Source organism: Mobula hypostoma, chromosome 9 (genome assembly GCF_963921235.1).
Source record: "Mobula hypostoma chromosome 9, sMobHyp1.1, whole genome shotgun sequence".
NCBI lineage: Eukaryota > Metazoa > Chordata > Chondrichthyes > Myliobatiformes > Myliobatidae > Mobula > Mobula hypostoma.
The window spans coordinates 48,590,822-48,618,534 of record NC_086105.1 but is presented as its reverse complement, the minus strand read 5'-3'; the positions used below and the strand labels follow the sequence as shown (position 1 = coordinate 48,618,534).

The window sequence follows — 27,713 nt, the reverse complement described above, 5'->3', positions numbered from 1 at the left end:
AACCTACCAATGTTCACCACTAAAATTGAGGCGAGAAGACTGCAACTAGCGGGGTACTGTCTCCGTCACCCCGAGCTACTTGCCAGCCTAGTCATCATATGGGAGCCCAATCACGGGAGGAAGAACCCTGGGCGCCCTCCCAAGACTATGGTCAACATGCTCCTAGAAGACAGCGGCGCGGCTAATGCAGATGAACTGAACACACTGATGAGGGAGAGGGAGAAGTGGAGAGTCTGTCATCGTGCCCGACACCGGCCCCCTAGGCCTGAGTCAACGTAGTAGTAGACGTCAGGCTCACTGGACTATAACTTTCTGGCTTATTCTTAGAATCTTTCTTGAACAATGGAACAGCTTTAGGAATCTGCATCCCAGTCTTACCAACATCTTCAGAACAGTACATGAAACAACCAAAACCCAATGTAATCTTAAGGACCGTGCTCATCTTCTGGGTGTGAACATAATCTAGCTGTAACATTAGCTCAATTTATCTTCCTGCACAGATACTGCCTAACCTTCTGAGTATCTCCAGCATTATCTTTGATTCTGAATTTCTGGTAATCACATTTTCTTTCATCTCATCTGCTCTCTTCCAGACTGAGCAACAGTAGCCAACAAACCTTCACAGCTCTCTCTCAGCCTGCACCAGCACCAACTGTGTCATTCAGTCTCTCTTGGGCTACACTCTATCACAGGAATTTCCTTTGTTCTCTCCGTCTCTTCCCTTTCTCTGCAACTTAGAACAAGTTTGTTTCCAAGTTTTCCTAGTTCTGATGAATAATCACATTAACTTGAAACATTAACTTTGTTTTGCTCTTCACAGATGCGGCCCAACCTGCTGAGTATTTCCAGCATTTCCATGTTCATCTCACATATCCAGCATCTGCAGCATTTTACTTTCTGTCACACCACTTATTTTCCATGGCCAATGAGACATCTGCCTCAAAGTATAAATTATTTAAGAATAGCACTGTACACCAATACAAAGATGTGACTTCTGAATTGATACAAGAACAGGCAGAATACAGGACTAAAAAAAGCCTCACACATAAAAGTTGCTGGTGAACGCAGCAGGCTAGGCAGCATCTCTAGGAAGAGGTGCAGTCGACGTTTCAGTCCTGACGAAGGGTCTTGGCCTGAAACGTCGACTGCACCTCTTCCTAGAGATGCTGCCTGGCCTGCTGCGTTCACCAGCAACGTTTATGTGTGTTGCTTGAATTTCCAGCAACTGCAGAATTCCTGTTGTTTGCGACTAAAAAAAAGCCTTGTTACAATGTAGAGATTTGTTGAGACCCTGTTTAGTTAGAGGTGGTTCGATTATGAAAACTGAGAAAAGGACCAAAAATATTTTGCTACGTTAGAAATAACAGTGACTACTGCTGTCTCAGAGCTCTACAGACCACGTACAATAAGGACGTCCGATGCTGTCCCCTGCGACCATGAGAGTTTCTACAGGGGCTGCAATTTCTTGTCGTATTCCAGGCATGCAGGCTTATAGGTTATAACACAAAAGGCTGGAGGAACTCAGCAGGTCAGGTGGCATCAAAGCAGAGAAATGGACTGTGAACATTTCAGGTTGAAGGAGCAAGCCCAGATGAAGGGTGCCAACCTGAAGCATTGGCCTTCCATGGACTCTGCCTGACCAGCCGAGTCTCAGCAGGGCTTTGTGCGTTGCTCCAGATTCCAGCATTTGCAGTCTCTTGTGTCTCGAGGGTGATAGGTCAACTGGCAACTGTTAATTACCTCTTGACTAGGTAATCAAGATAGCTGGGAGGGGGGTGGAGGAAGAGAGGATCTGTGGGAGAGAAAAAGAGATTACTGCAGGGAGGTGCCTAATAGTGGACGTGGCTGGAAGAGTGACAGAGGATGTGATGAGGGAGAGAGAACTCCTGCACTCAGATCAGCTGTAGGATGGGCAAGACCTATACAGGCAATCAATTAGTACCTTGAAAGGGCAAAGACCAACATCAGTGCAGGGAAATGAAAATAAAATTAAGGCTGCAGATTCCGGAAAGCTGAAATTTTTAAAAGAAAATGCTAGAAACTCAGAGCAATTCTGGCAGCAGTTGTATAAACAGAAATTAAATTTTATGTTTCAGGTGGAAGACCCTTCATCAGAACTGGGATAGTGATTTTTTTAAAAAAACTAACTGATCTTGAACAAGAGAAAATCTGCAGACGCTGGAAATCTGAGCAACACGCACAAAATGCTGGAGGAAATCAGCAGGCCAGGCAGCATCACACAAAATGCTGGAGGAACTCAGCAGGCCAGGCAACTAATCTTAAATTGTGAAGAGGGTGTGGCTGGGATGGATAGGAGAAGGGGGATATATCTAATAGAGCAAGGCCAGGATGAGCCTATCTGCTTCAGACATTCATGAGGCCATTTCGATGGCAATCAGTCAAAGGGACATGTGGAAATCTTGCGGGGAGATTTGCCAGAGGTAAGGGAGAGACTAAAACCGCCTGGTATAGGGTGACGGGAGGTAAACCGTCTGCATTAGTAAACAAAGGAAAGAAAAGGCCAGAACGAAAACTTAAGTACGTTAACACTGAAATAAGGACAGTGAACGATGGGTCAGAAAACATACAAAGGTACCATGGTGCAGCTGTTAATGAATGATAGTATAATGTTCCTGTGTCCTACCATCAGGGAGGAGATACAGGAGCCTGACGGCAAACACTCAACATTTTAGATATAGGTTCTTCCCCTCCACCATCAGTCCATGAACGCCACCTCACAATTTTGTTCTCTTTTCACACCACTTTTGTTTTAAGTATTTCTTATTGTAATTTACAGCATTTTTTAATGTATTGCCACCAAAAGACAGGACACTTCACAGCATACTATATGTCAGCAAAGTTAATAAACACAAGAGATTCTGCAGATGCTGGAAACCTGGAGCAACACACACACACACAAACTGTTGGAGGAACTCAGCAGGTGATGAAGGGTCTCAGCCTGAAATATCAACTGTTTATTCATTTCCATAGATGCTGCCTGACCTGCTGAGATCCTTGTCTGTAAAAATAAACCCAATTCAGATTCTGGTTGCAGGCCCAAAAAAAAAAACTGAGGGGTTATAAAGAAGGTTGTTCTGTAAAATCAGATAAGAATGAATGGAGCTGTAAAGAGGAAGATCAATAAATGAGAATGAATAAACATGGCTACTTGCCAAACCATTAGCAAGAGAGAAGGCCAAAGTTTTTGAACAGTACAGAAATAATAAAACAGCAATACTAGGGGATTCAAATGGCCTAACACAAACACAAACTTGGACAATAATAGTAAAAGAAAAGTATAGAAAGTGCAGATTCCTAAAATACATTCAAGGCTGTTTGTTTTAATCCATATAGGACAAACACAACACCTTATTTAATTCACATGGGAGAAGATGAAGTGGGACACCGTCATAGACCCAGTAATCACAACTCGATTCGATTTAAATGAACATGGATGAGAACAAAAACAGACCATCAGGAAGCAGGAGTCAAAGTTCACTCCACTGTGCTGCAATTTAATTTTGTGCACTGGAAAGAGTTACTAAAAATAACAGCAAAAGTATCGATGCCCTGATGCAAGGTCTTCACTCAAGCATCTACCATCCCTCTGCCTCCATAGTGAGCTCCTCCAGCAGCTGTCTCCAGTCTTTACCCCACATTGTCCATTTGCCTCTCAATATTTTATTTACTTATCCTCTCTCTCTCCCTCTCTCAGAGTCCATCCTGCCACCTCATCCCAACTCCACCCTTGCTCCCATCCCTTACTTGGCACCATCTACCGTCATCTTACAGCCCTCCTCAGTCCAACAATCACCTTGGACTCCTGTCTCACCAAGTCCCCTTCCCTTCTTTACAGTGGCCATCTCCACTCTCAGTCCTGACGCAAGGTTTTGACCAGAAACATTGACAATTCCCTTTTCTACTACAGATGCCGCTTGCTCTGCTCAGTTCCTCCAGCAGTTCGTGGTTTAGCTACTACAAATAAATCAGCATCAGAGCCATGGAAGGCATATGGAGTGGCAGGGTCAATAAACAGAAAAGGCAAAACTCCAAATTCCTGACTCCATTGGATATATCCAGCAGCAGGTAAAAGGGAATTAGACATGAAAAGCTTAGGGTAGATATAGAGAACCTAATAATTCATAAAATACATTAGTCATATAGTTCATGGGGTGAAATTAAATCAGAACAAATGAAAATCCACAGATAAGTTCAGGAAAGCCTCAAGACATTGTATAAACAAATCGAGGATTATGAAGGAATAACTAAGGTGAGTTAGTCACCAAAACTGTAATGCAAATATGAAAGCAGATGTGCAGACTTCAAAAATATTCTTCCAGTTGAATTTCACAGAATATGAGAAGGAGGAATGGTGATACATAAACACTGATGTTAAGCAGGAAAAATATAAACTACATTGAGAGATGGAAGAAAAGAAATATCTTGGATATACTTCTAGAATGCCTATGAGGTGGCTTTTTAGAGCAGCATGTGGTTTAGCCCACTAAGAGATCACCTTTTCTGGATTGGGTGTTGTGTAATGAACTGGAATTGATTAGAGAGCTTAAGGTAAAAGAACCATTAAGAGGCAGTGATCATAATATGATCAAATTCATCCTGAAATTTGAAAGGGAGAAGCTTCAGTCAGATGTATCAGTATTACAGTGGAGTAAAAGGAATTATAGGGGTATTAGTTAGGACTAGGCCAAAATTGATTAGAAAAGACCACTGGCAAGGATGACGGCAAAGCAGCAATGGCTGGAATTTCTGGGGGGAAAAAAACTGGAAGGCACTGGATATATACATCCCAAAGAGGAACAAGTAGTCTAAAGGCAAGATGACACAGCCATGGTCAACAACAGAAGTTAAAGTCAACATAAAATCCAAAGAGAGGGCATATAATACAGCAAAAATCAGTGGGAAGTTAGAGGATTGGGAAGCTTTTAAAAACCAACAGAAGGCCACCAAAAAAGTCACTAGGAAGGAAAAGATGGAGCCTGAAAATAAGCCAGACAATAATATCATACAGGATTTCAAACATTTCTTTAGATACATAAGAATGTAAAAGGGAGGCAAGAATAAATATAGAATCACTGGTAAACTATGCTGAAGAGGTAGCAATAGGGCGAACAAACTGAATAAGTATTTTACATCAGTCTTCACTGTGGAAAACACTAACAGTATGGTGAAAGTGCTAAAGTGTCAGGGGTCAGAAGTATGTGACGGCACCATTACTAGTAGGAATGCTCTTGGGAAACTAAAAAGTCTGAAGGTAGATAAGTCACCAGGACCGGATGGTGTACACCCTAGGGTTCTGAAAGAGGTGGCTGAAGGGATTGTGGAGACATCAGTAAAGATGTTTCAAGAGTCATTAAATTCTGGAATGGTTCTAGAAGACTGGAAAATTGCAAATGTCACTCCACTCTTCAAGAAGGGAGAGAAGCAGAAGAAAGGAAACTATAGGCCAGTTAGTCTGACCACAGTGGTTAGGAAAATGTTGGCGTCGATTGTTAAGAATGTGGCTTCAGGGTATTTGGAGGCATGAGATAAAACAAGCCATAGTCAGCATGGTTTTCACAAGGGAAAATCTTGCTTGACAAGAATTCTTTGTAGAAATAACAAGCAGGATAGACAAAGGACAATCGCTTCATGTTGTCTACTTGGCTTCTCAGAAGGCCTTTGACAAGGTGTCATACATAAGGCTGCTTAACAAGCTACGAGCCCATGGCATTACAGGAAAGATACAGTATGGATAAAGCAGAGGCTGATTGGCAGGAAGCAAAGAATGGAATGAAGGGAGCCTTTTCTGGTTGACTGCTGTTGACTAGTGGTATTCTTCCGGGGTCTGTGTTGGACTCTATCTTTTTACATTATACATCCATGACTTGGATGACGGAATTGATGACTTTGTTGCAAAATTTGCAGATAATACGAAGATAGGTGGCGGGGTAGGTAGTCTTTCAGGAAGTAGAGAGGCTACAGAAAGACACGGACAGATTAGGAGAATGGGAAAAGAAGCAGCATCAGGAAGTGTACGGTTATCCACTTCGTGAAAAGAAGTTACAGGGTTGACTATTTTCTAAATTGAAAGGAAATTCAAAAATCCGAGATGCAAAGGGACTTCGGAGTCCTTGCGCAGGATTCCCTGAAAGTTAATTTGCAGGTTGAATCTGTGGCGAGGATGGCAAATGTAATGTTAGCATTCATTTCAAGAGGATTAGAATATAAAAGCAAGCATGTAATATTGAGGCTTTATAAAGCACTGGTGAGGCCTGCTCACTTGCAGTATTGTGAGCAGTTTTGTGCCCCTTATCTTAGACATTTCAAAGATGTATGGGTTATTAAGTTAATTGGTCACTTGGGTATGATTGGGTAGCATGGGCTTGTTGGGTGAGAAGGGCCTGTTACCATGCTGTATCTCTGAAATAAAATAAAAAGGATGTGCTGACACTGGAGAGGGTTCAAAAGAGGTTCACCAAAATGATTCCAAGACTTGTCATATGAAGAGCATTTGATGACTTTGGGCCTGTTTTATTTTAACTTCATCAGTCCACAGGACTTGTTCCCAAAATGCATCAGGCTTGATTAGATGTTCCTTTGAACCTTTTGAATAGAACTTTTTGGCTGCAATGAGCAAAGGTATGTTTGGAGAAAAAAGGGTACAGAACTTCAAGAAAAGAACCCCTCTCCAACTGTTAAGCACGGGGGTGGATCGGTCATGCTTTGGGCTTGTGTTGCAGCCAGTGGCACGGTGAACATTTACTGGCAGAAGGAAGAATGAATTCAATTAAACACCAGCAAATTCCGGAAGCAAATATCATACCGTCTGTAAAAAAGCTGAAGATGAAAAGAGGATGGCTTCTACAACAGGATAATGATCCTAAACACACCTCAGAATCCACAATGGACTACCTCAAGAGGCGCAAGCTGAAGGTTTTGCCATGGCCCTCAGTCCCCCGACCTAAACATCATTGAAAATCTGGATAGACCTCAAAAGAGCAGTGCATGCAAGACGGCCCAAGAATCTCACAGAACTAGAAGCCTTTTGCAAGGAAGAATGTGTGAAAATCCCCCAAACAAGAATTGAAAGACTCTTAGCTGGCTACAAAAAGCGTTTACACGCTGTGGTACTTGCCAAAGGGGGTGTTGCTAAGTACTGACCATGTAGGGTGCCCAAACTTTTGCTTCGGGCCCTTTTCCTTTTTTGTTATTTTGAAACTGTAAAAGATGGAAATAAAAAAGTTTCCTTGCTTAAAATATTAAAGAAATGTGTCATCCTTAACTTTATGCCTTCTGGAAATCAGTTCATCTTTTACTGGTTTAGCTATTCACAGCAACAGAAATTTTGACCAGGGGTGTCCAAACTTTTGCATGCCACTGTATTTATAACTGCTGTTGTTTTTAGTAGCATGTTGCACCCTAACCAACACTCCACAGCAAATTCCTAATGCATATAAATGTATATGGTGCATAAAGTTGGTCCTTGATATTTCTTATAAAGGAAGAAATGGATAAACTGAAAATCGCAAACCGTTTAGATTAATATTGGCAGCTGAAAAATTACTAATGAAAAAGCATCTTATAGATAACTAGAAAGCTACAGGTTAATCCAGGGCTGTCAGCGCCTCATTTCATTAAGTTTATTTTTTGTGGAGATTAACAAGGTGGATTGACAAGGGTAGTAAATTTAATAAAATTTGTTTAGTTTTACAAGGACTTGGACAAAGTGCCATATGAAAGACTATTCAGAAAAATGAAAGCTAATGGGATTCAGGAAACACATTAAAGTTAAAAAAAAACTCAATTCTAAAAGAGGACTATGATGGAAGAGCATTTTAATGACTATAGCTGTGGTGCCGAGGTGGGAGGGTCCTACGGGGCATTAACCTCTTGCCTTTTGTGGTAGGTATAAGTGATTGAGACTGTGATTAAGAAATTTGGCAATTTTAAATATGGCCCTAAACATGATAGGGAAGAAAAATGTTTAGATTACAGATATTAAGAGTGTGGTTACAGTTACGGATTCCACAACCCACCTGGGTCATAGGGGCACTGTACAGATGAGGGCTGCACCAGTTGCCTCCATTCCTCACAGTTGTGTGTGAGTGCCTGGGTTGCGTAAAACTCTCTCCGGTCCACTCTGCAATGTTGTCTGTTCATTTCTTCCTCTATCTGCCCCTTTTTCTTTTCCCTTGCACCGCTCCCTGAAGAATGATCTTTGAGAGTCCACTTGAACTTGATATATGGCCATACCATCACAGTTTCCTTTTCTTTACTGTGGACGCTAGATCTTTGTAGTGTCTCATGTGCAGTGTAATGGTTCCTCGTACTTCATCATTTGGGACATGGTCTGTATAGGAGATGCCGAGGAGCCTTCTGAAGCATCTCATTTCTACTGCCTGGATCATTAAGGGGGAGGAGAAGATGGCAGCGCGACGCAGTGCGCTCAGCCTCTCCGGTGAATGATATCTGTATTTGTCAAGTACGATGCCGTGCACAATCCTGATTTGATGGAGACAGATGTGAGAAGCACGGAGGAACATCAGGAGAAACTTCTGAAATGTCCGCTTCACTGCCGCTGCTACTGTGCAATCGAGAATCTCCGGAGGGGAAGGCCCCGAATCCTCGGCTTTGCTTGGTGCTTGGCTGGGGTCGAAGTGCTTGGCAGAGATGGTGCTCAGTGCTTGGTGTCGGAGGGCTGGTCGGAGGCTCGAAGTTTTCAGACAAACTCAAGAGTCGGTTGTGGTCGGGTGCTTCCAAGGTGCTGTATCAGCAAGTTTGCAGCGCTGGAGGTTCGTGGCAGGGAGAGTTTTCTTTCTTCTACCGTCTGCGTGAGATGATGGGACTTTCGAGACTTTGAGACTTTTTTTTACCGTGCCCATCGTCTGTTCTTTATCAAATTACAGTATTGCTTTGCACTGTTGTAACTATATGTTATAATTATATGGTTTTTGTCAGTTTTTTAGTCTTGGTCTGGCTTGTGTTTCTGTGATATCATACTGGAGGAACTTAATGCATGCATTACTAAATGACAATAAACGAGGACTGCGTGTTCTCATAATCTAATCTAATCTTTTGCAGTCCTGCTGTCACCCAAAGTCCATGATTCATATGCATACAAGAAGATGGAGAGTACAAGTGCATGCAGGAGTTCCAACTTGGATCTGAGAGTGATGTTACTGTCTCTCCAGATTGGTTGTAGCTTAGCCAGCATTGCTGTTGTTTGGGCTGTCCTTGCAAGGACTCCAAGCTTTGATCCTTCTTGGTTGATGATGACACCAAGATACTTGTACCGTTTGACAGGCTCTAGTTCTTGCCCACTGACTGTAATCCTTGTCAAGCTGATGGAGTGGTCCGGTAGGTACAAAAGTGGAAAATATAATTCAATCCTGAGAAGTGAGAGGTAATACCTTTGGGAAGAGTAAACACAGAAAGGAAACATATGGCAAAGAATAGGACACAGGTGGGTTGTGGATTGTACATTCACAGAGCCCTGAAGGTAAATAACATGACTATAGAGGAACATGGATAGTGGCCTATATTGGCTGAGGCCTAGGATACAAGACTAGGGAAGTCATTCTGGAAGTACAAAGCAATGCTGAGGCCATACATGGAGCCTCAGCAGCAGCAATATTGCTGCAATTCTGGGTGTCTTCGTAGCATCTGAAGGTGCTCTCACCAGAAGTGGAGCACTCCAATATCATGCAACCTGATGGGAAGATCCAGGATTTTGATTAACTTGAGAGGCCAAAAGACTTCCTTACTGTAGCGTAGACTTCTACTTTAAGACTTATATGATTGTTTATAATAAACAGCCAGTAGGGGGAATTGGATTACAAGCAGTAATTGGGTAAACTCAGAGAAAAAAGGAAGGGGGTGAAAGTTGAAATACTGTTTGCTCAAGGAGATGGGTGGGGTGGGGAGTTTGAATCTTTGTGTTTAATCAGAGCGGGGGTGCAGTTTCTGTTGCTTGTGACGGTGCAGTTTTTCTGCAACAAAAGGCATGCAGTCAGGGTAAAACAGTGTGGTGGTTCATGGGAAATTATGCTTCAGTGGATTATTCCTGAGACAGTCATGAGTACATGCAATGACCCTCGGATCTGGGAGACAAAGAGCAGAAGAGGAAAAACTCAATGTATGTAACACACACAATGCACACAAAATGCCGCAGGAAATCAACAGGCCAGGCAGCATTAATGGAAAAGAGTACAGTCAACGTTTCGGGCCAAGACCCTTCAGCAGAACTGGAGGGAAAAAAAGATGAGGCACAGAGGGGGAGCAGTGAGAGGGTGTTTCACTGAACTCCCAAAGGGAAGATTTAAACTTCTTCAGGTCAGGCATCCCTGGAAGAGACTTCAGAGAGTAGTAATCCAATCACAGACAAGAGAAAATCTGCAGATGCTGGAAATCCGAGCAACACACACAAAATGCTGGAGGAACTCAGCAGGTCAGGCAACACCTATGGAAAAGAGTACAGCCAACGTTTTGGGCCGAGACTCTTCAGCAGGATTGGAGAAAAAAAGATGAGCAGTCAGAGTTAAAAGGTAGGGGCAAGGGAAGGGAGATAGTTGAAACTGGGAGGGGGAGGGGTGAAAGAGATATCAAATCACTGAAAACAGAAACATTCCATTGATAACATTAACCAATCAGATAGCCAGATTTAAGTAATATGAAGCCTGCCACTGAAACCTAGAAGTTTCTAGAAAAACACAGAGGCAAATGTACCACTAAAAACTCACTGAACCATCACATGTACTGTATATAGGTGATGATATAAAAACACAAACAAGCACAAGAAAATTAAACTACAAGAAAAATAATAACTTTACAGCCCAATCCAACGACATTGACCGGAAATTTTACTGAATCAGCCTCACTCACTGTGGCTCCAACTGTGCTCAGAGGCTGGGATGACTCTTGTCCCAATTTTCCTCCGTCTACACAGCCTCACCTGTCCAGACGAATGCAGCTCCAACAACACGTGAAAAGCTCAACACCATTTAAGATAAAGCAGCCCCACTTGATTGGTACCCCATTCACCACATTGAACATTCATTCCGCCCACCACCAGTACATAGCAGCTGCAATACAAGTAATCTACAAAATACACTTCAGCATCTCTACTAGGCAACGTTTACATCACCAGTGATTGATTAGACAGATAGAACCAATATGTGTTGTTGGAACTCCAAGTTCCCTGTAAACTATACCATCATCCTAATTTGCAGATACACTGTGGTATCAATACAATCGAATTCCCTGCCTAACAGCACTGAGCGCAGGGGCTCAGAATTGCTCACGAGCTTCTCAAAGCCTACCAAGGACAGACAATAATGCTGATTTAGCCAATTATGGCCACATCCCATAGCTGGCTTTATGCAAAGCAGTGGGTTTGCAATGTAAAAAAATGGCTCTTGACATGATCTGTCTACAAGAAACCCAATTTGCAAAACAAATATTTGAAGATCATAAACAACAGGAATACTGCAGATGCTGGAAATTCAAGCAACATATGCTGGTGAACGCAAAGGCAACTTTGATGTTATTTGAAGATCATGCTGTTTTAATGGATCATTCATTCAAAGGACATTTATGCCGGCTTTTAAACAACTGGCCATTGAGTCATGGTTTTCCAGCTGACTTCATTAACAACTGCTAGATCACATTTGATAGCAGCAAAACATCTGAAGACCTCAGGGAGTCAAGTGCCCATTTGTGAAAGCCAAGAGACAGACAACGCTTCAGGTCAACTCAAAACATCCAGCATCCCTTTGTCTCCACAGACGCTGCTTGTCCTGCTGAGCTCTTTCAGTAATGTCTTATTTCCTGCACCAAATTCCAGCATCTGCAGTCCCTTGTGTCTCACGATCACAATTTGCATCCTGGCTTATGAGCCCTCACACAACGCCCTGGACTGTTGTCATCAAAACTCCTTTTGATTACAGTAAGTAGTGGATACTACCCAGTCCATCACAGGTAAAGCACTCCTCCTCCGCCCCCCCCCCACAATGAACACATCTACAAAAAGCACAGTTGCAGGAAACAGCACTCATTAACAAGGACCCCCACCAGCCAGGCCACGGTCCCTTCTTGCAGCTGCTATCAGGCAGGAGGTGCCTCATCCCAAGCCACCACATTCAGGAACAATTATTACCTCTCAACCATCAGGCTGTTGAACCAGAGTGGACAACTTCATTCGCCGCAACATGGAACTGTTTCCACAACCAATGGACTCACTTTCAAGGACTCTACAATTGATGTTCCCAATATTTATTACCTATTTTTTCATTATTATATTCTTGATTTTTTTTTGTATTTGCACAATTTGTTGACTTTTGCACATTGGTTGTTTGTCAGTCTTGATGCATGCGGATTCAATTGTGTTCCTCTGTATTTAATGTGAATGCCTGCAAGAAAATGAATTTCAAGGTTGTATATGGTGATACACATGTTCTTGGATAATAAATTTACTTTAAACTTTTTGAAACACATTTCTGAACTGGCATGCGTAGGGATCACCAAACACAAACAATGGTGAGAATGGTTTAAGGTTACATAACGGGCCAAATCTGACCTCCCACTTGGATATGATGGCATAAGTTTGTAAAGATACTATCCAAAAATATCAAATCTTTGACCCAGTGCAAACAATAGGTCCCTCAGTTATCAATGCACTGAACTGTTAACCAAGGTTGGCACGATGACTCTGCAGAGAGACTCAGTGATTTTTTATATTATTGGTATCCTTTCCCCAACAAGAGAAAATCTGCATATGCTGGAAATCAAAGTAATGCACGCAAAATGCTGGAGGAACTCAGCAGGCCAGGCAGCATCTATGGAAGAGTAGACAGTCAACGTTTCAAGCCAAGACCCTTCATCAGGGGGTTTATGAAGGGTCTCGGCCCGAAACGCCTATTCTTTTTCATAGATGCTGGCTGGCCTGCTGAATTCCTCCAGCATTTTGTGTGCATTGTTATTCTTTGCCTGGTTTAACACGATATGGTTTGCTAGACCACTTCAGAAGGCATCCCATCCCAGTCAACCACATCCACATGGGATTGAAGTTACAATGAGGACTGACCAGGCAAGAGCCGCAGGTTTGTAATCCTTAAATTAAACAGCATTCTGAAAGAGAACCAACAGCTTCATGGTTACAGTCAAAACCCAAATGGCTTCAATAAAAGGAAAATCTTGTGTTGTTTTCTCTGTTGCCAAAATACAAATACAAATAATTCCAGCATCTTGGGAAAAAAGCCATCTTTCAAAAAGCAATGTTTGTTGTTTTGAGCAGCGGCAATCAGCAATCCGAAGCGTGAGAAGACGAAGCTCACTCAGATTCGCCTAGTGAGTACATCAGGCATCGATTTGCAGCAGTTTGGTGTTTTGAACAGCGGCAAATCAGCAACCAAAATTGATTGGCAAGAACAAATTAAAATAAGGCAGAGGTATGCGGAGTGGACAGTGTTAGAGCAGGGATTTTGAGGCTTTAGCTCTTCGAGGCTTCAGTGAGGAAAAGCTTGAATGAGAGAAGGGAAAAAACTGAAGGTAGATTCACCCCTTCCCCACAGTTTATTTTTTGTTTTCTGGGTTGTAAGAGTGTGCAACAAGCTGCCAGCGCAAGTGGTACATGCAAGCTTGACTTCAATGTTTAAGAGAAGTCTGGATAGGTATGTGCATGGTAGGACTATGGAGAGTTATGGTCCTGGTGCAAGTCGATGGGAGTAGGCAGTTTAAATGGTTCGGTATGGACTAGATGGGCCAAAGGGCCTGTTTCTGTGCTGTACTTTTCTATAACTCTATGGCTCAAGATCTGTCTAGTACTAGTGGTGACCTGATTGGCTCCTGTTACCCTGAACTACTAGCCTGCAGATTTATATTATACAGTACATTAGCTCAAGTGAAATGCAGCACTAGGTGTCGTTCAGAACAAGTTAAAAGAGAATCTATCTTCTCGAGTTAACGTAAAGTATTCCGTGGCACCTTTTCAAAGAATGTTTTTTCAAATAATGTTTTCCTCTCCCCCAAGCAAATGAACAATTTAAATGGCTATTTACCACATTGTTCTTTGTAGGATTTTATGGAGCACAAATTGACTGCTACCTGGACAAGATTACTATACAACAAGTACTTAAAGTGGCCTGGTGTCATGGATGGCTGTGTATAAAGTAAGCATTTCATTATTAACAGAAGCCTGGATACAGTGTAGGTGCCTGCTCCCTCCTAATCCACAGAGCACTGCCTGATTGCCAGGGATGGTAAACACAAAGAGATTTTGCAGATGCAGGAAACACGCATAAAATGCTGGAGGAACTCAGCAGGTCTGGCAGCATCTATTGAGGGAAACAAACAGCCGGCGTTTCTGGGCAAGACCCTTCATCGGTCCTGATGAGTGGTTCAGCCTGAAATGTGGACTGTTTATGTCCCTCCATGAGGCGGGAGGAGAAGATGGTAGAGCGACACAGCACGCGCAGCTCTCCGGTGAAATGATATCGTATCTGTAAGTAGGATGCCATGCACAATTCTGATTTGATGAAGACAGACGTGAGAAGCAGAGGAACATCTGGAGAAATCTCTGAAATGCCCAGTTCGCTGCTGCTGCTACTGTGCGATCGAGAATCTCCAGAGGGAAGGCCCCAAAATCCCCGGCTTTGCCTGCTGCTGGCGACCGAGGCTGAGGTCGAAGCGTTCGGATAAAGATGGTGCTCAGTACTCGGCGTCGGAGGGCTGATCAGAGCTCGAAGTTTTCGGACGACTCAGAGTCGGACTGTGGTCGGGCATGGCAGGGAGAGTTTTCTTCCTTCTCCCGTCTGCGTGAGATGTGGGACTTTCGAGAGACTTTGAACTGTTTTTAACTATGCAATGGCCTGTTCTTCATCAAGTTATGGTACTGTTGCACTGTTGTAACTATATGTTATAATTATGTGGTTTTTGTTAGTTTTTCAGTCTTGGTCTGTCCTGTGTTTTATGATATCACACCGGAGGAATATTGTATCATTTCTTAATGCATGATTACTAAATGACAATAAAAGAGGACTGTGTGTCCTCATAATCTAATCCAAAGATGCTGCCTGACCTGCTGAGTTCCTCCAATACCTGTGCTGTATCAGAGATGGTGATGTCAGATCCATTCTACTGTGTCTCCTTACATGTTAGCAATGCTCAATCACAAATCAGGAATGGCCATTTGAGTCAGGCAGCATAGGTCACTCAGCTGAAGTGCAGTCGAGCAAGCCTGACACCAGACTCCAGAAACAGACTCTCCATTCTGAACATTGTCATAGGACCATGAGACATAAGAGCAGAATCAGGCCATTCAGCCCATTGAGTCTGCTCCACTAGTCCATCATGGCTGATTTATTATCCTTTTCAGCCCCATTTTCCGGCCTTCGCCCTGTAAACTTTGACACCCTTACTAATCAAGAACATATCAACCTCTGCTTTATGTATGTCTAATGACTTGGCCTCTACAGCCGTCTGTGCCAATGAATTTCACAGATTCACCATCTTCTGGCTAAAGAGACGAAGAGACACCCTTCTATTATGAGCCCGTGCCCTCTTTTTCCCAGACTTCCCCACTTTTTATGGAAAAAGATTTACTAGGCAGATTGGGGAAAAAATTATTCTCAACGTTCCTCAGACGAAGGTTTATATTGAAATGAGTTATCTGTGATCCCAAGAAGATGTCAATCTTTTCCCAAAGAATAAGAGAAAAAAAAAACTGAAAATTCTTGGAGGTCATTTCACCCATTTAACAGGTAAAGAAATTAAGTTACATGTCATATTTTAAATAAAACTGGCAAAATGTATTAGTAATAAATTACCTAAATATGCATCAAAAGTTAACCTTGGGTAAACGTTATACACAGCCAAACCAATTTTGGCGACAACTTTTGATGCCATTGTCGGCTCCTTTCTGCACTGTTTTGAGTTTGCGCTACATTTGCTTGGTGTCTGCTGTTTTCTGCCTTGCAGTTCTCCTGCCAGTCTCCTCCAAGACACAAACAAATAGCAGGGTGCAACATCTAGCAAAGGATGGGCAGTTTACTCCTATTCCTGCAGCACACCTGATTCCCACATCCAGTAAAAGAAACTCCACGGAACACTATTCTGGAAGTACTTGAACCAATGAATCCCAAGGATGCCGCAGTTCAATTAGCATCTGATACAGTAAATGCTCAGACAGAAGTAAGCCTGAGGCCGAGCCAAGGTTACTGGAGGTGGAGGTTGGTTGGTACAATGGCAATAATTGCATGGGGTGTAGGTGGTCAATACAGTGCCAATGATTACTGGGTGTGGTTGCTCGGTACAGTCGGAAACATCCAGTATTTTGCAAAAGCTCAAGCAGTTGCTGCTTATTGCACCTTCTCATAAATCACAGGAGACAATCCTGTAAGTCACCCGATCGTTACCAAACTGGTCTCGCACACACACACGCACAAATCTCTCACCTGGTTGAATTTTTCATCTGTGCTACTTGGCACTTCTGTTGTGTCCTTTACAAAGTAGTTGTCTATAATATCTGGCTGTCGGCATTCTTGATGACAGACCGGGCAACGGATCACACCAACTGTGGAGAAAAGATACATAACCAATGGTTAAAAATAAGAGAAAATATGCAGAGGCTGGAAATTCAAGCAACACGAATAAAATTCTGGAGGAACTCAGTAGGCCAGGCAGCATCAATGGAAAAGAGTACAGTCAACATTTTGTTCCCGGTGAAGGGTCTTGGCCTAAAATGCTGGCTGTACTCTTTTCCATAGGTGTGCCTGGCCTGCCGAGTTATTCCAGCATTTTATGTGTGTAACCAATGATTAAGATGAAATACTTCACCCTGATTCAAAGCCAAAAATTGGTAATGCCTTCATCCTCACAAATTAATTACTGAACATCAGGGACAGAGGCAGAGGAAAGACAAATTTCTACAGGGTTCTATTTCTGACTGCCAAGCACTAATTTCAGGTAGGCTTGGCTTTGTTTGGAATAACTCTACAGATATTTAAAACTTCACTATGAAACCACCCACTTCATCAATTGATGCAATTCACAAATAGTACATTCCATCATTATGGAAAATTCAGGTGCATCACTTCACACGTGTCCTCATTCACTATGTTAAATTTTACCACCATCCTCCGGAACTCAGTTACCCTCCTTCCTATTCTTGACAACATTCCCTGTTCTTGTTGTATAGCACTACAGCATAGAACAGGTCCTTTAGGAAGCAGAGAGTAAATAAGGTGCTTGAGGAGTATAAGAAGTGCAAGAAAATACTTAAGAAAGAAATCAGGAGGGCTAAAAGAAGACATGAGGTTGCCTTGGCAGTCAAAGTGAAGGATAATCCCAAAGAGCTTTTACAGCTATATTAAGAGCAAAAGGATTATAAGGGATAAAATTGGTCCTCTTGAAGATCAGAGTGGTCAGCTATGTGCAGAACCAAAGGAAATGGGGGAGATCTTAAATAGGTTTTTTGCGTCTGTATTTACTAAGGAAACTGGCATGAAGTCTATGGAATTAAGGGAAACAAGTAGTGAGATCATGGAAACTGTACAGACGAAAAGGAGGAGGTCCTTGCTGTCTTGAGGAAAATTAAAGTGGATAAATCCCCAGGACCTGACAGAGTGTTCCCTTGGACCTTGAGGGAGGCTAGTGTTGAAATTACAGGGGCCCTGGCAGAAATATTTAAAATGTCGCTGTCTACAGGTGAGGTGCTGGAGGATTGGAGAGTGGCTCATGTTGTTCCGTTGTTTAAAAAAGGATCGAAAAGTAATCCGGGAAATTATAGGCAGGTAAGTTTAACGTCGGTAGTAGGTAAGTTATTGGAGGGAGTACTAAGAGACAGAATCTACAAGCATTTGGATAAACAGGGACTTATTAGGGAGAATCAACATGGCTTTGTGCGTGGTAGGTCATGTTTGACCAATCTATTGGAGTTTTTCGAGGAGGTTACCAGGAAAGTGGATGAACGGAAGGCAGTGGATATTGTCTACATGGACTTCAGTAAGGCCTTTGACAAGGTCCCGCATGGGTGGTTAGTTAGGAAAATTCAGTCGCTAGGTATACATGGAGAGGTGGTAAATTGGATTAGACATTGGCTCAATGGAAGAAGCCAAAGAGTGGTGGTAGAGAATTGCTTCTCCGAGTGGAGGCCTGTGACTAGTGGTGTGCCACAGGGATCAGTGCTGGGTCCATTGTTATTTGTCATCTATATCAATGATCTGGATGATAATCTGGTAAATTGGATCAGCAAATTTGCTGATGATACAAAGATTGGAGGTGTAGTAGACGGTGAGGAAGGTTTTCAGAGCCTGCAGAGGGACTTGGACCAGCTGGGAAGATGGGCTGAAAAATGGCAGATGGAGTTTAATACAGACAAGTGTGAGGTATTGCACGTTGGAAGGACAAACCAACGTAGAACATACAGGGTTAATGGTAAGGCACTGAGGAGTGCAGTGGAACAGAGGGATCTGGGAATACAGATACAAAATTCCCTAAAAGTGGCGTCACAGGTAGATAGGGTCGTAAAGAGAGCTTTTGGTACATGGGCCTTTATTAATCAAAGTATTGAGTATAAGAGCTGGAATGTTATGATGAGGTTGTATAAGGCATTGGTGAGGCCGAATCTGGAGTGTTGTGTTCAGTTTTGGTCACCAAATTACAGGAAGGATATAAATAAGGTTGAAAGAGTGCAGAGAAGGTTTACAAAGATGTTGCCGGGACTTGAGAAACTCAGTTACAGAGAAAGGCTGAATAGGTTCGGACTTTATTCCCTGGAGCGTAGAAGAATGAGGGGAGATTTGATAGAGGTATATAAAATTATGATGGGTATAGATAGAGTGAATGCAAGCAGGCTTTTTCCAGTGAGGCAAGGGGAGAAAAAAACCAGAGGACGTGGGTTAAGGGTGAGGGGGGAAAAGTTTAAAGGGAACATTAGGGAGGGCTTCTTCACACAGAGAGTGGTGGGAGTATGGAATGAGCTGCCAGACGAGGTGGTAAATGCGGGTTCTTTTTTTAACATTTAAGAATAAATTGGACAGATACATGGATGGGAGGTGTATGGAGGGATATGGTCCGTGTGCAGGTCAGTGGGACTAGGCAGAGAATGGTTCGGCACAGCCAAGAAGGGCCAAAAGGCCTGTTTCTGTGCTGTAGTTTTTCTATGGTTTCTATGGTTTAGCCTATCCAGTCCATGCCTACTCCCATCAACCTGCACAAAGGCCACAGACCATAAATTTGACAACATGGCTCCTTATCTTTAGCCAAAGCCAAAACACTTATTAGCAGAACACACTGCTTTTACAGAAACTGCTAAAACAAAAATACATAGAAACATAGAGAACCTACAACACAATACAGGCCCTTCGGCCCACAATTCTGTGCCGAGCATGTACTTACTTTAGAAATTCCCTAGGGTTACCCATAGCCCTCTATTTTTCCTAGCTTCATGTATCTATCCAGGAGTCTCTTAAAAGACCTTATTGTATCGCCTCCACCACAATTGCCAGCAGCCCATTCCATGCACTCACCACTCATTGCATAAAAAGCTTACCCCTAACACCTCCTAATTATCACCCAAATCATTAAGTACTCCGAGTGGGGTCCGACCAGGGTCCTTTACAGCTGCAACATTACCTCTCAGCTCTTGAACTCAATCTCATGGTTGATGAAGGCCAATGCACCGAATGCCTTCTTAACCATTGAGTCAACCTGCGCAGCAGCTTTGAGTGTCCTATGGACATGGACTCCAAGATCCCTCTGATCTTCCACACTGCCAAGAGTCTCACCATTAATACTATATTCTGCCTCATATTTGACCTACCAAAATGAACCACCTCACAATTATCTGGGTTGAACTCCATCTGCAACTTCTCAGCCCAGTTTTGCATCCTATCAGTGTCCCGCTGTAACCTCTGACAGCCCTCCACACTATCCACAACACCCTCAACCTTTGTGTCATCAGCAGATTTACTAACCCATCCCTCCACTTGCTCATCCAGGTCATTTATAAAGATCATGAAGAGTAAGGGTCCCAGAACAGATCCCTCAAGCACGCCGCTGTCACCAACCTCCAAGCAGAATACGCCCCATCTACAACCACTCTTTGCCTTCTGTGAGCAAACTAATTCTGGATCCACAAAGCAAGGTCCCCTTGGATCCCATGCCTCCTTATTTTCTCAATAAGCCTGGCATGGGCTACCTTATCAAATGCCTTTCTGAAATCCATATACAATTCATCTACTGGTCTACCTTCAAAATACCTCACAGCAGAGCAGTAGAAATCTTACCTCAGTGAAAAAGCCTGCTTGCATTTACCCGATCTATACCGCTCATAATTTTGTATGCCTCTATCAAATTGCCCCTCTATCTTCTACGTTCTAGAGAATAAAGTTCTAACCTATTCAATCTTTCCATATAACTCAGATCGTCTAGTCCTGGCAACATTCTTTTAAATTTTCTCTGTACTCTTTCAATCTTTCTTACATCTTTCTTGTAGGTAGGTGACCAGAACTGTGCACAATAGTCCAATTAGGCCTCATCAACATCTTACACAACTTCAACATAACATCTTAGCTCCGTACTCAATACTTGACTTATGAAGGCCAATGTGCCAAAAGCTCTCTTTATGATCCTTTTGGTTTATTTATAAACTTTGAAACTATACCAGGTACAGGCTAGTCCAGGTGATTTATATTTATTCAAAAAGAGCAACAGACTAACCATCAGCCTCTCTAAAAAGCCACTGTGTATTCTAACTGGAAAAAAAAATCTAAAAATCCACAGATCAACTGTTTGGTTCAACAACTGACTCACCAGATGCTGATTCCACACTCCCTTCAAAACACCAAAGCACAGCTCCCAAACTCTATTTAAATTCATTAAACATATTAATTAGAATTGCTTCCAATAGCCTGAAAGATATGCCTGTTGAACCTTGCTGGATTAATATGACTTTACTCTATGCATAGTTAATGACAGTTGTGTCAGCCACTAAGCCCCTGAATACTCCAACTTTCAGTGATCACAGCCTACCCATCATCAAAGACACATATACAGAAAGGTGCTGGGAAAAGGCCAGCAACATCATAAGGATTCCAGCCACCCTGCTCATGGGCTGTTTGTCCCACTCCCATCAGGGAGGAGGCCACGTCGTATTCATGCCAGGATCACAGGACTCAAAAACAGTTACTTTCCCCAGGCAGTAAGGCTGATCAACAACTCCACCCACTAACCCACCGTACCACACCCCCACCACCACTGCCTTATCATTTCCTGTCAGAGTCACCTTATGTACACTCGGGTTCCTAACGTCACTTTATGGACATATAATCAATGCATCAAGCTATCTTATGTATTTGTATTTATTATGCTTTTTTTTTTAATTTTTATGTTCTTTACCTTTTTGTGTTTTTTTGTACTGCATCAGATCTGGAGTAACAATTATTTCACTCTTCTTTACACTTGTGTACTGGAAATGACATTAAATGATTTTAAACAACCTTGAACTGATCATAACTTCAACTCTTGTGTTCCTGTCTTCCTGTGGTAACCTTTCACCTCCATGCTTAGAATCTATCAACATCAGACTCAAAGAAAAACAAAGGCCCTGTTTTCAATGGCCTTCAAGGAAAGATGTTCCAAATGTTCACGACCCTCCAAGACCAAAAAACTCATCTCTGCTACATTTGTTATTTTTGAAAATCAAGAGAATAAATAACCAACACATCAACTATCCCACCAGGCACCCATTTAAAACGCAAGGACAAAGCCAATCAGGAGCGAGCAATTCATTTTTCTCCCAACTTTTGATAGTTTGCAGAGTAGTTCACCACTACCTTTAGCCAACTTTATGCCCATGCTGTTGATTCCCCTTGACTCACACAGGTTTCAATGCTGCACCTGCTTCGCTTGTTCTCGTGTTTACAAGCTAGCTCTCAGACTGTTCAAACATAAGGGGGGCAAAAACAATGTTGGATATGGGATGATATTCGGACCTTTTATCAAGTGCTCCAAACAAACTCTTTGACACAAGTAGCCACTGGCTTATCTGCTGTTTCCAAAGTTTAAACTAGCATTATCTCACATACACACACATCTCTGGACGTGTTCTTTTTCTTGCAGACACCATACTTCACTCAGTTTCTTTCATCTTTTGGCACTTAAAAGCTTCCATCAATTTTGGGGTTAGATGGAACGGTTCCTTCCAATCACGTGGTAAGGGGTACTTTGTATCTTGGGTTTTTTGTAGAAGATAAGCTGACCCATTGGCTCATCTTAAGCAATACATTAAGCCAAACCTAGTCTAAGCAGAGAGAGCCAGTGTGGACTCGCAAATCTGAAGGAATGCCTGATGAACTGAGCTGAGCTTTTTTTTTGAGCATGAAAGCAAGAGAACGTCCGTATGTTTTTTAATGAGCTGCACTTTTTTTTAATGAGGCATGACACATAAAAGAACATATTGAATTAGATTGTGAGCAAACAATAATGCTGAAATGTTCTATAAGAAGCATCATCCATTGTATTTGTTTACAATCTGAGTTTAAATAGTTGGAAACAGTGCCTCTTCAGGATCTAGTCACACAGTACATTTCAATGTGAACCCAAATCACCGTTGCAAGCTGCCAACAGCAAACATCACTGCATGTCCTCAATGATTTAAGGGGCACACAAAAGTGGATTGCTTAGCTGTCCAGAAAGGAGACAGTTAGTCATACACAACTGCTCCATCGTTACTTAAGTTCTTAGATCTATGAGAAAGTTTCAATTTAAATTGAGAACTTTACTGCCCAGGATCACAAAACCAGGCACCATTCCACAGTGGACACATTAGGCTAAGGTAAACTTGGAGCCTCTCAGCACCACTACAAACCTCGAAGTTCAATAACCTTTCAGAACAATGTCCTGCAAGCAAGCAACAATTGACCATAGAGGTAGGTTATACCAGGGGTCCCCAACCTTTTTTGCACCTCAGACCGGTTTATTATTGACAATATTCTTGCGGACCGGCCGAGCCCGGGGGGAGGTAGGGTTGCCAACAGACAAGAATAGCAGTCGAATACGTTGTGTTTACCCCAAGAAAGACTACCATGACCATGAAGCCTTGTGCGGGCACCAGTGCGCATGCATGACTTGTGAATGCGTGTACCTGATTTTTTTCTACAAATCATTTTCTGTGATTCTGTTTGGGGGGGGTGTTAATCACGACTGGAATATAGGTGATAAGTGGCTAATACACTCAATTTCGTTTCTAAAAGGGTTTATCTAACGATTTTAATATTAAACACACAGCGCATATTTTCCTCACATGAATATAGTGATAAGTCAATTATCGGGGAGGACAGGCGAGCATGAACTAAGCGTTGAATAGTAAAAGTGGTAGAGGCAGGTTCGATATTATCATTTAAAGAAAAATTGGATAGCTACATGGACAGCAAAGGAACGGAGGGTTATGGGCTGAGTGCAGGTCGGTGGGACTAGGTGAGAATAGCGTTCGGCATGGACTAGAAGGGCAGGGATGACCTGTTTCCGTGCTGTAATTGTTATATGGTTATATAAGTCACTTATAAGTCAATAGCATCATCACATTTTAAGTAAAGTTTGGATATTAAACACACAGCACATACTTTCCCCGTATGAACATCATTGCAACACACCAATATCGGTAAATCAGTGGGAGCCCTGGGCTTGTTTTCCTGCAACAACACGGTCCTATCGAGGGGTGATGGGAGACAGCGATACTCGAAGTGGGTTCCTTATGTCCAGTCTATTCCGCAATTTAGTTTTCGTTGCATTCATTGCAGAGATATGCCGGAAATGGAAGCAACGTTTTCAGTGTTTTCGGATATTTAGCCTTGACTTTGATCCAGAATGCCAGCAGAGATGTTATGTCAAACATACTTTTCAGCTCGCTGTCATTTGCAAGCTCGAGGAGTTGATCTCCTTCCCGCGCTGACATGGATGACACGCGGGTAATGACTGCGCGTACGTTCAAGCTCAACAGTGGGCGTGACAGGGAATGAGGAACGGTGTAGCTGACTCATATCGCCAAATCATATCATTTCCTCGCGGCCTGGTAGCACATGCTTTGCGGCCCGGTACCAGTCCGCGGCCCGGTGGTTGGGGACCATTGGGTTTTACAACATGATCTGCAGGCAGATCCTTTGACAGCAACTCACTCCTATTCACATCCAAATATTTAAATTATTTTCATAAAAGCAAAAAAAGAAAAGCAAACTTAAAAGCTCCCACATGTAGAAATCGCACTAAAGTGGAGCTTGTGGAAATTACAAAGTTGGAAAGTTTCAGATTAATTTAGATAATACAGTGGAGAGAGCCACGATGCACAATACCATCTGACTTTTTCCAGATATGCTGGAACAAGCTTTCAATTATTTAGTTTATTTCTTTTAGCAATCCAACAGATGGCTGGCCAACAGCTTGTTATCCCTCATGGAGGCCTCCAAGCTCCTGGTTCCTCAGAACCTGCACGCAACGCAATACAGAAGGGTTTAAATCCCTCCTCAGCCCATTTCTTTCTGTACATTACCCATCCCCGAGGTCAAATACTTCAAAAGCCAACGCTGAGGATATCCCATCACCATTCTTGGCCATGCTGTCAAATTCCTACCAGATGGTCATTGCCTCCACTTCTTTCATCACAGTTTTGAGTGCCTCACTCAGCATCTCAATTTTTCCTCATTATCTTTCTGAAATGCTGGGATTTCTTTAGGGCATGAAAAAGATGCAACTTAAGTGTAAGTGGTTGCTAAAATCCAGACTGAACTAAACTTTGCATTATCACACCCAACCAGATCTTTGAAAGAGCTCTACCCTCTAAAGTATCTCCCAAGACTACCGAATGTACCCAGATCCCAACCACCCACTATCACTACTACTCAGTGACATAGTGGCACAATGTCCATTTTTAAATTGCCGGCCTTGCGATCAATATCTAATGCTGACTTGCTTCTCCTCATTTCTACAAACAGCTCCAGTCATCCCTTGTGCATTCCAAATTTCCTTTGCCGCCTCCAATAGTGCTTGTGTCTTCACCTGTATGCACCCCAAGTTCTCAAGCTCAGTAGGTCATACTTTCTGTACCTATGGACCACAACACAGCAACTACATGGTAGGCCACAGTAAAACGGAAGGAGATCATGAGAGCTTCAAAAAAGTATAGCAATAATCATGGGGGATTATACTTTATACTTTATTGTCACCAAACAATTGGTACTAGAACGTACAATCGTCACAGCGATATTTGATTCTCCGCTTCCCGCTCCCTGGATTACAAATCGATAGTAAATATTAAAAATTTAAATTATAGATCATAAATAGAAAATAGAAAAATGGAAAGTAAGATAGTGCAAAAAAACTGAGAGGCAGGTCCGGATATTTGGAGGGTATGGCCCAGATCCGGGTCAGGATCCGTTCAGCAATTATAATGTAAGTATGGCCCGGATGGATCAGATGGGCAAAGGGAGTTTAAATGAGTAGTTCATTGAAGGCTTTCAGAATAGTTTCTTAGATTAACACATTCTGGAGCCAACCAAAGAGCAAATTATACTAGATTATACTATTGTGCAAAAGATAAGATTAATTAAGGACCTTACAATGGAAGGGTCACAAGGTAGCAATGATCATGATAACTTCTCACTCAGTGTGAGGGAGAGAAGAATGAATCCAGGACCAGAGTTTTAATGTCATATAAAGGCAATTATGAAGGAATGTGAACAGGAAAATCAGATTAAGGAATCAGTCAAACAAGATAAAGTGGGTGGGATTTAAATATATCCTTTAAAACACACAGAATATATATGTTAGAATAAGATGAAAAAAATGAAGAGTCTATAATCCATGACTAATTCTTTAAAAGTTAGAAAGAATCAAACTTAAAAGAAAAAGCATTAAAACTGGGGATGGTCAGAAGAATCGACAAACTTTAGCAAACAGCAAGGAATAACTAAAATATCAATAATAACTTAACAATATGAAATAAAGCTAACCTGAAAAATAAGAAAGCAAGAGATTTTAATAAATATTCAAAACAGGAGAGTTAACAGATTAAGTGGTGTTAATGCAAAGCCAAACACAATCGGGGGGGGGCGGGGGTCATTAAAATGCTGGATAAATGCCCGATATGTGAAGTTTTAAAGACCACAGATTAACAATTGACACTTTAGAAGTTGTTTTGCAATATCTGAAAGCAGAACATAAACAATCTGCTGGAGGGACTCGGCAGGTTGAGCGCCTTTGTGGAGAAAGGAAATTCCTCATGTTTTGGATCTGAATGCCAACATGTAGTTGGATTTCTGCCAGGGTCGGGAGTTAAAAGGAAACGAAGGTAACTTCCAGCAAAGAATATTGAAGGCCACGGTTCTTTGAGTTCTGGAAATCATGGTTTGTAGGGTTGTAGAAAGGCGTTAGAATAAAGCAAATCAGTGAGCACTAGATAAGAGTTTGTTGTGGGATTCTAGCATCCAAAAGCAACAGGGATATCACTTAACACACATCAAAGTTACTGGTGAACGCAGCAGGCCAGGCAGCATCTCTAGGAAGAGGTGCAGGCGACGTTTCAGGCCGAGACCCTTCGTCAAGACTAACTTCGTCAGGGATATCACTTGGATGGCACGAATTGTTCCAGGGATAGCAATGGACAATAGGAAGGGAAATGGACCTACCCAGGGAAGTGTGCGAGGCACAAAGTGGGTCAATAATAACTGGGAGGGTGTAAGAAAAAACAATGTCTTTGTAAAATGGGAAGGAGTTGGGTGGAATGGGGGAAGAGATGAGATGTGTCTGGTGAGAGTTGCGGTTGACGAGGACGTATTCCAGAAAACCTCTCCAACTGTCACTTAAAAGTATTTCATGTACTGGAGATGCTCATTATCCAGCAGATATTTCCTCCATCTGACCAACACCCTTGATCAGGAGCACCTCAATCAAGACCTTAGATATAATTTGGCCAGTGAACAAGTTTCCACAATTGCAAACCACAAGGCAAACAATAAATACAAGTACAAATCAGAACAAGTTGTTTCATACTTGGAGCCAGGCACATGGAGTTCTGCGGTTATGTTCCTCTTAATAAGATTCATTTTATGAAATCACTGTAACTTGAAGCACAAAACTATATTTGAGCACAAGAGTGGTGCTTCGTTAGTGAAACCACTTGTGAAACCTGCTGCTGCTGCTGCTGTGTTCTTTAAAATCAGGTGCCAAAAAAAATATAATCATTGCAAACTGCGTTGGTTCACTTCTCATGGACTCTAACGGTGGTAATCCATAAGACATCAGACCAGAATTAGCCCATTCGACCCATCGAGTCTGCTCCACCATTCCATCATGATTGATTTATTATCCTTCTCAACCCCGTTCTCCTGCCTTCTCCCCATAACCTTTGACACCCTTACTAATCAAGAACCTTTCACCCTCCACTTTAAACATACCCAATGGACTTGGCCACCACAGCCAACTGAGGTGATAAATTCCACAGACTCAAAATCCTCCAGCTAAAGAAACACCTCAATATTTGATAGGCTTTAATGGGATACCTCCTATTCTTCTAAACTCCACAGAGACCAGGCTCAGGGCCATCAAACACTCCTCATATGTTAAGCCTTTCATTTCCAGGATCGTGCTCGTGAACCTTCTCTGGATTCTCTCTAATGCCAACACATTCTTTCTTAGATAAGGAGCCCAAGACTGCAGACAGTACT

The 27,713-nt window shown here is 42.3% G+C and overlaps 1 protein-coding gene across 1 annotated transcript in view; it reads right to left on the bottom strand.

Annotated features, from left to right (window-relative positions):
• Positions 1-27,713, bottom strand: part of LOC134351709 (transcription intermediary factor 1-alpha-like) — a 163,748-nt gene that overhangs the window by 72,892 nt on the left and 63,143 nt on the right. The window contains exon 2 of the mRNA XM_063058260.1: positions 16,449-16,567. Coding sequence (XP_062914330.1) covers positions 16,449-16,567 — 119 coding nt within the window. The remainder of the gene's footprint in view (positions 1-16,448; positions 16,568-27,713) is intronic.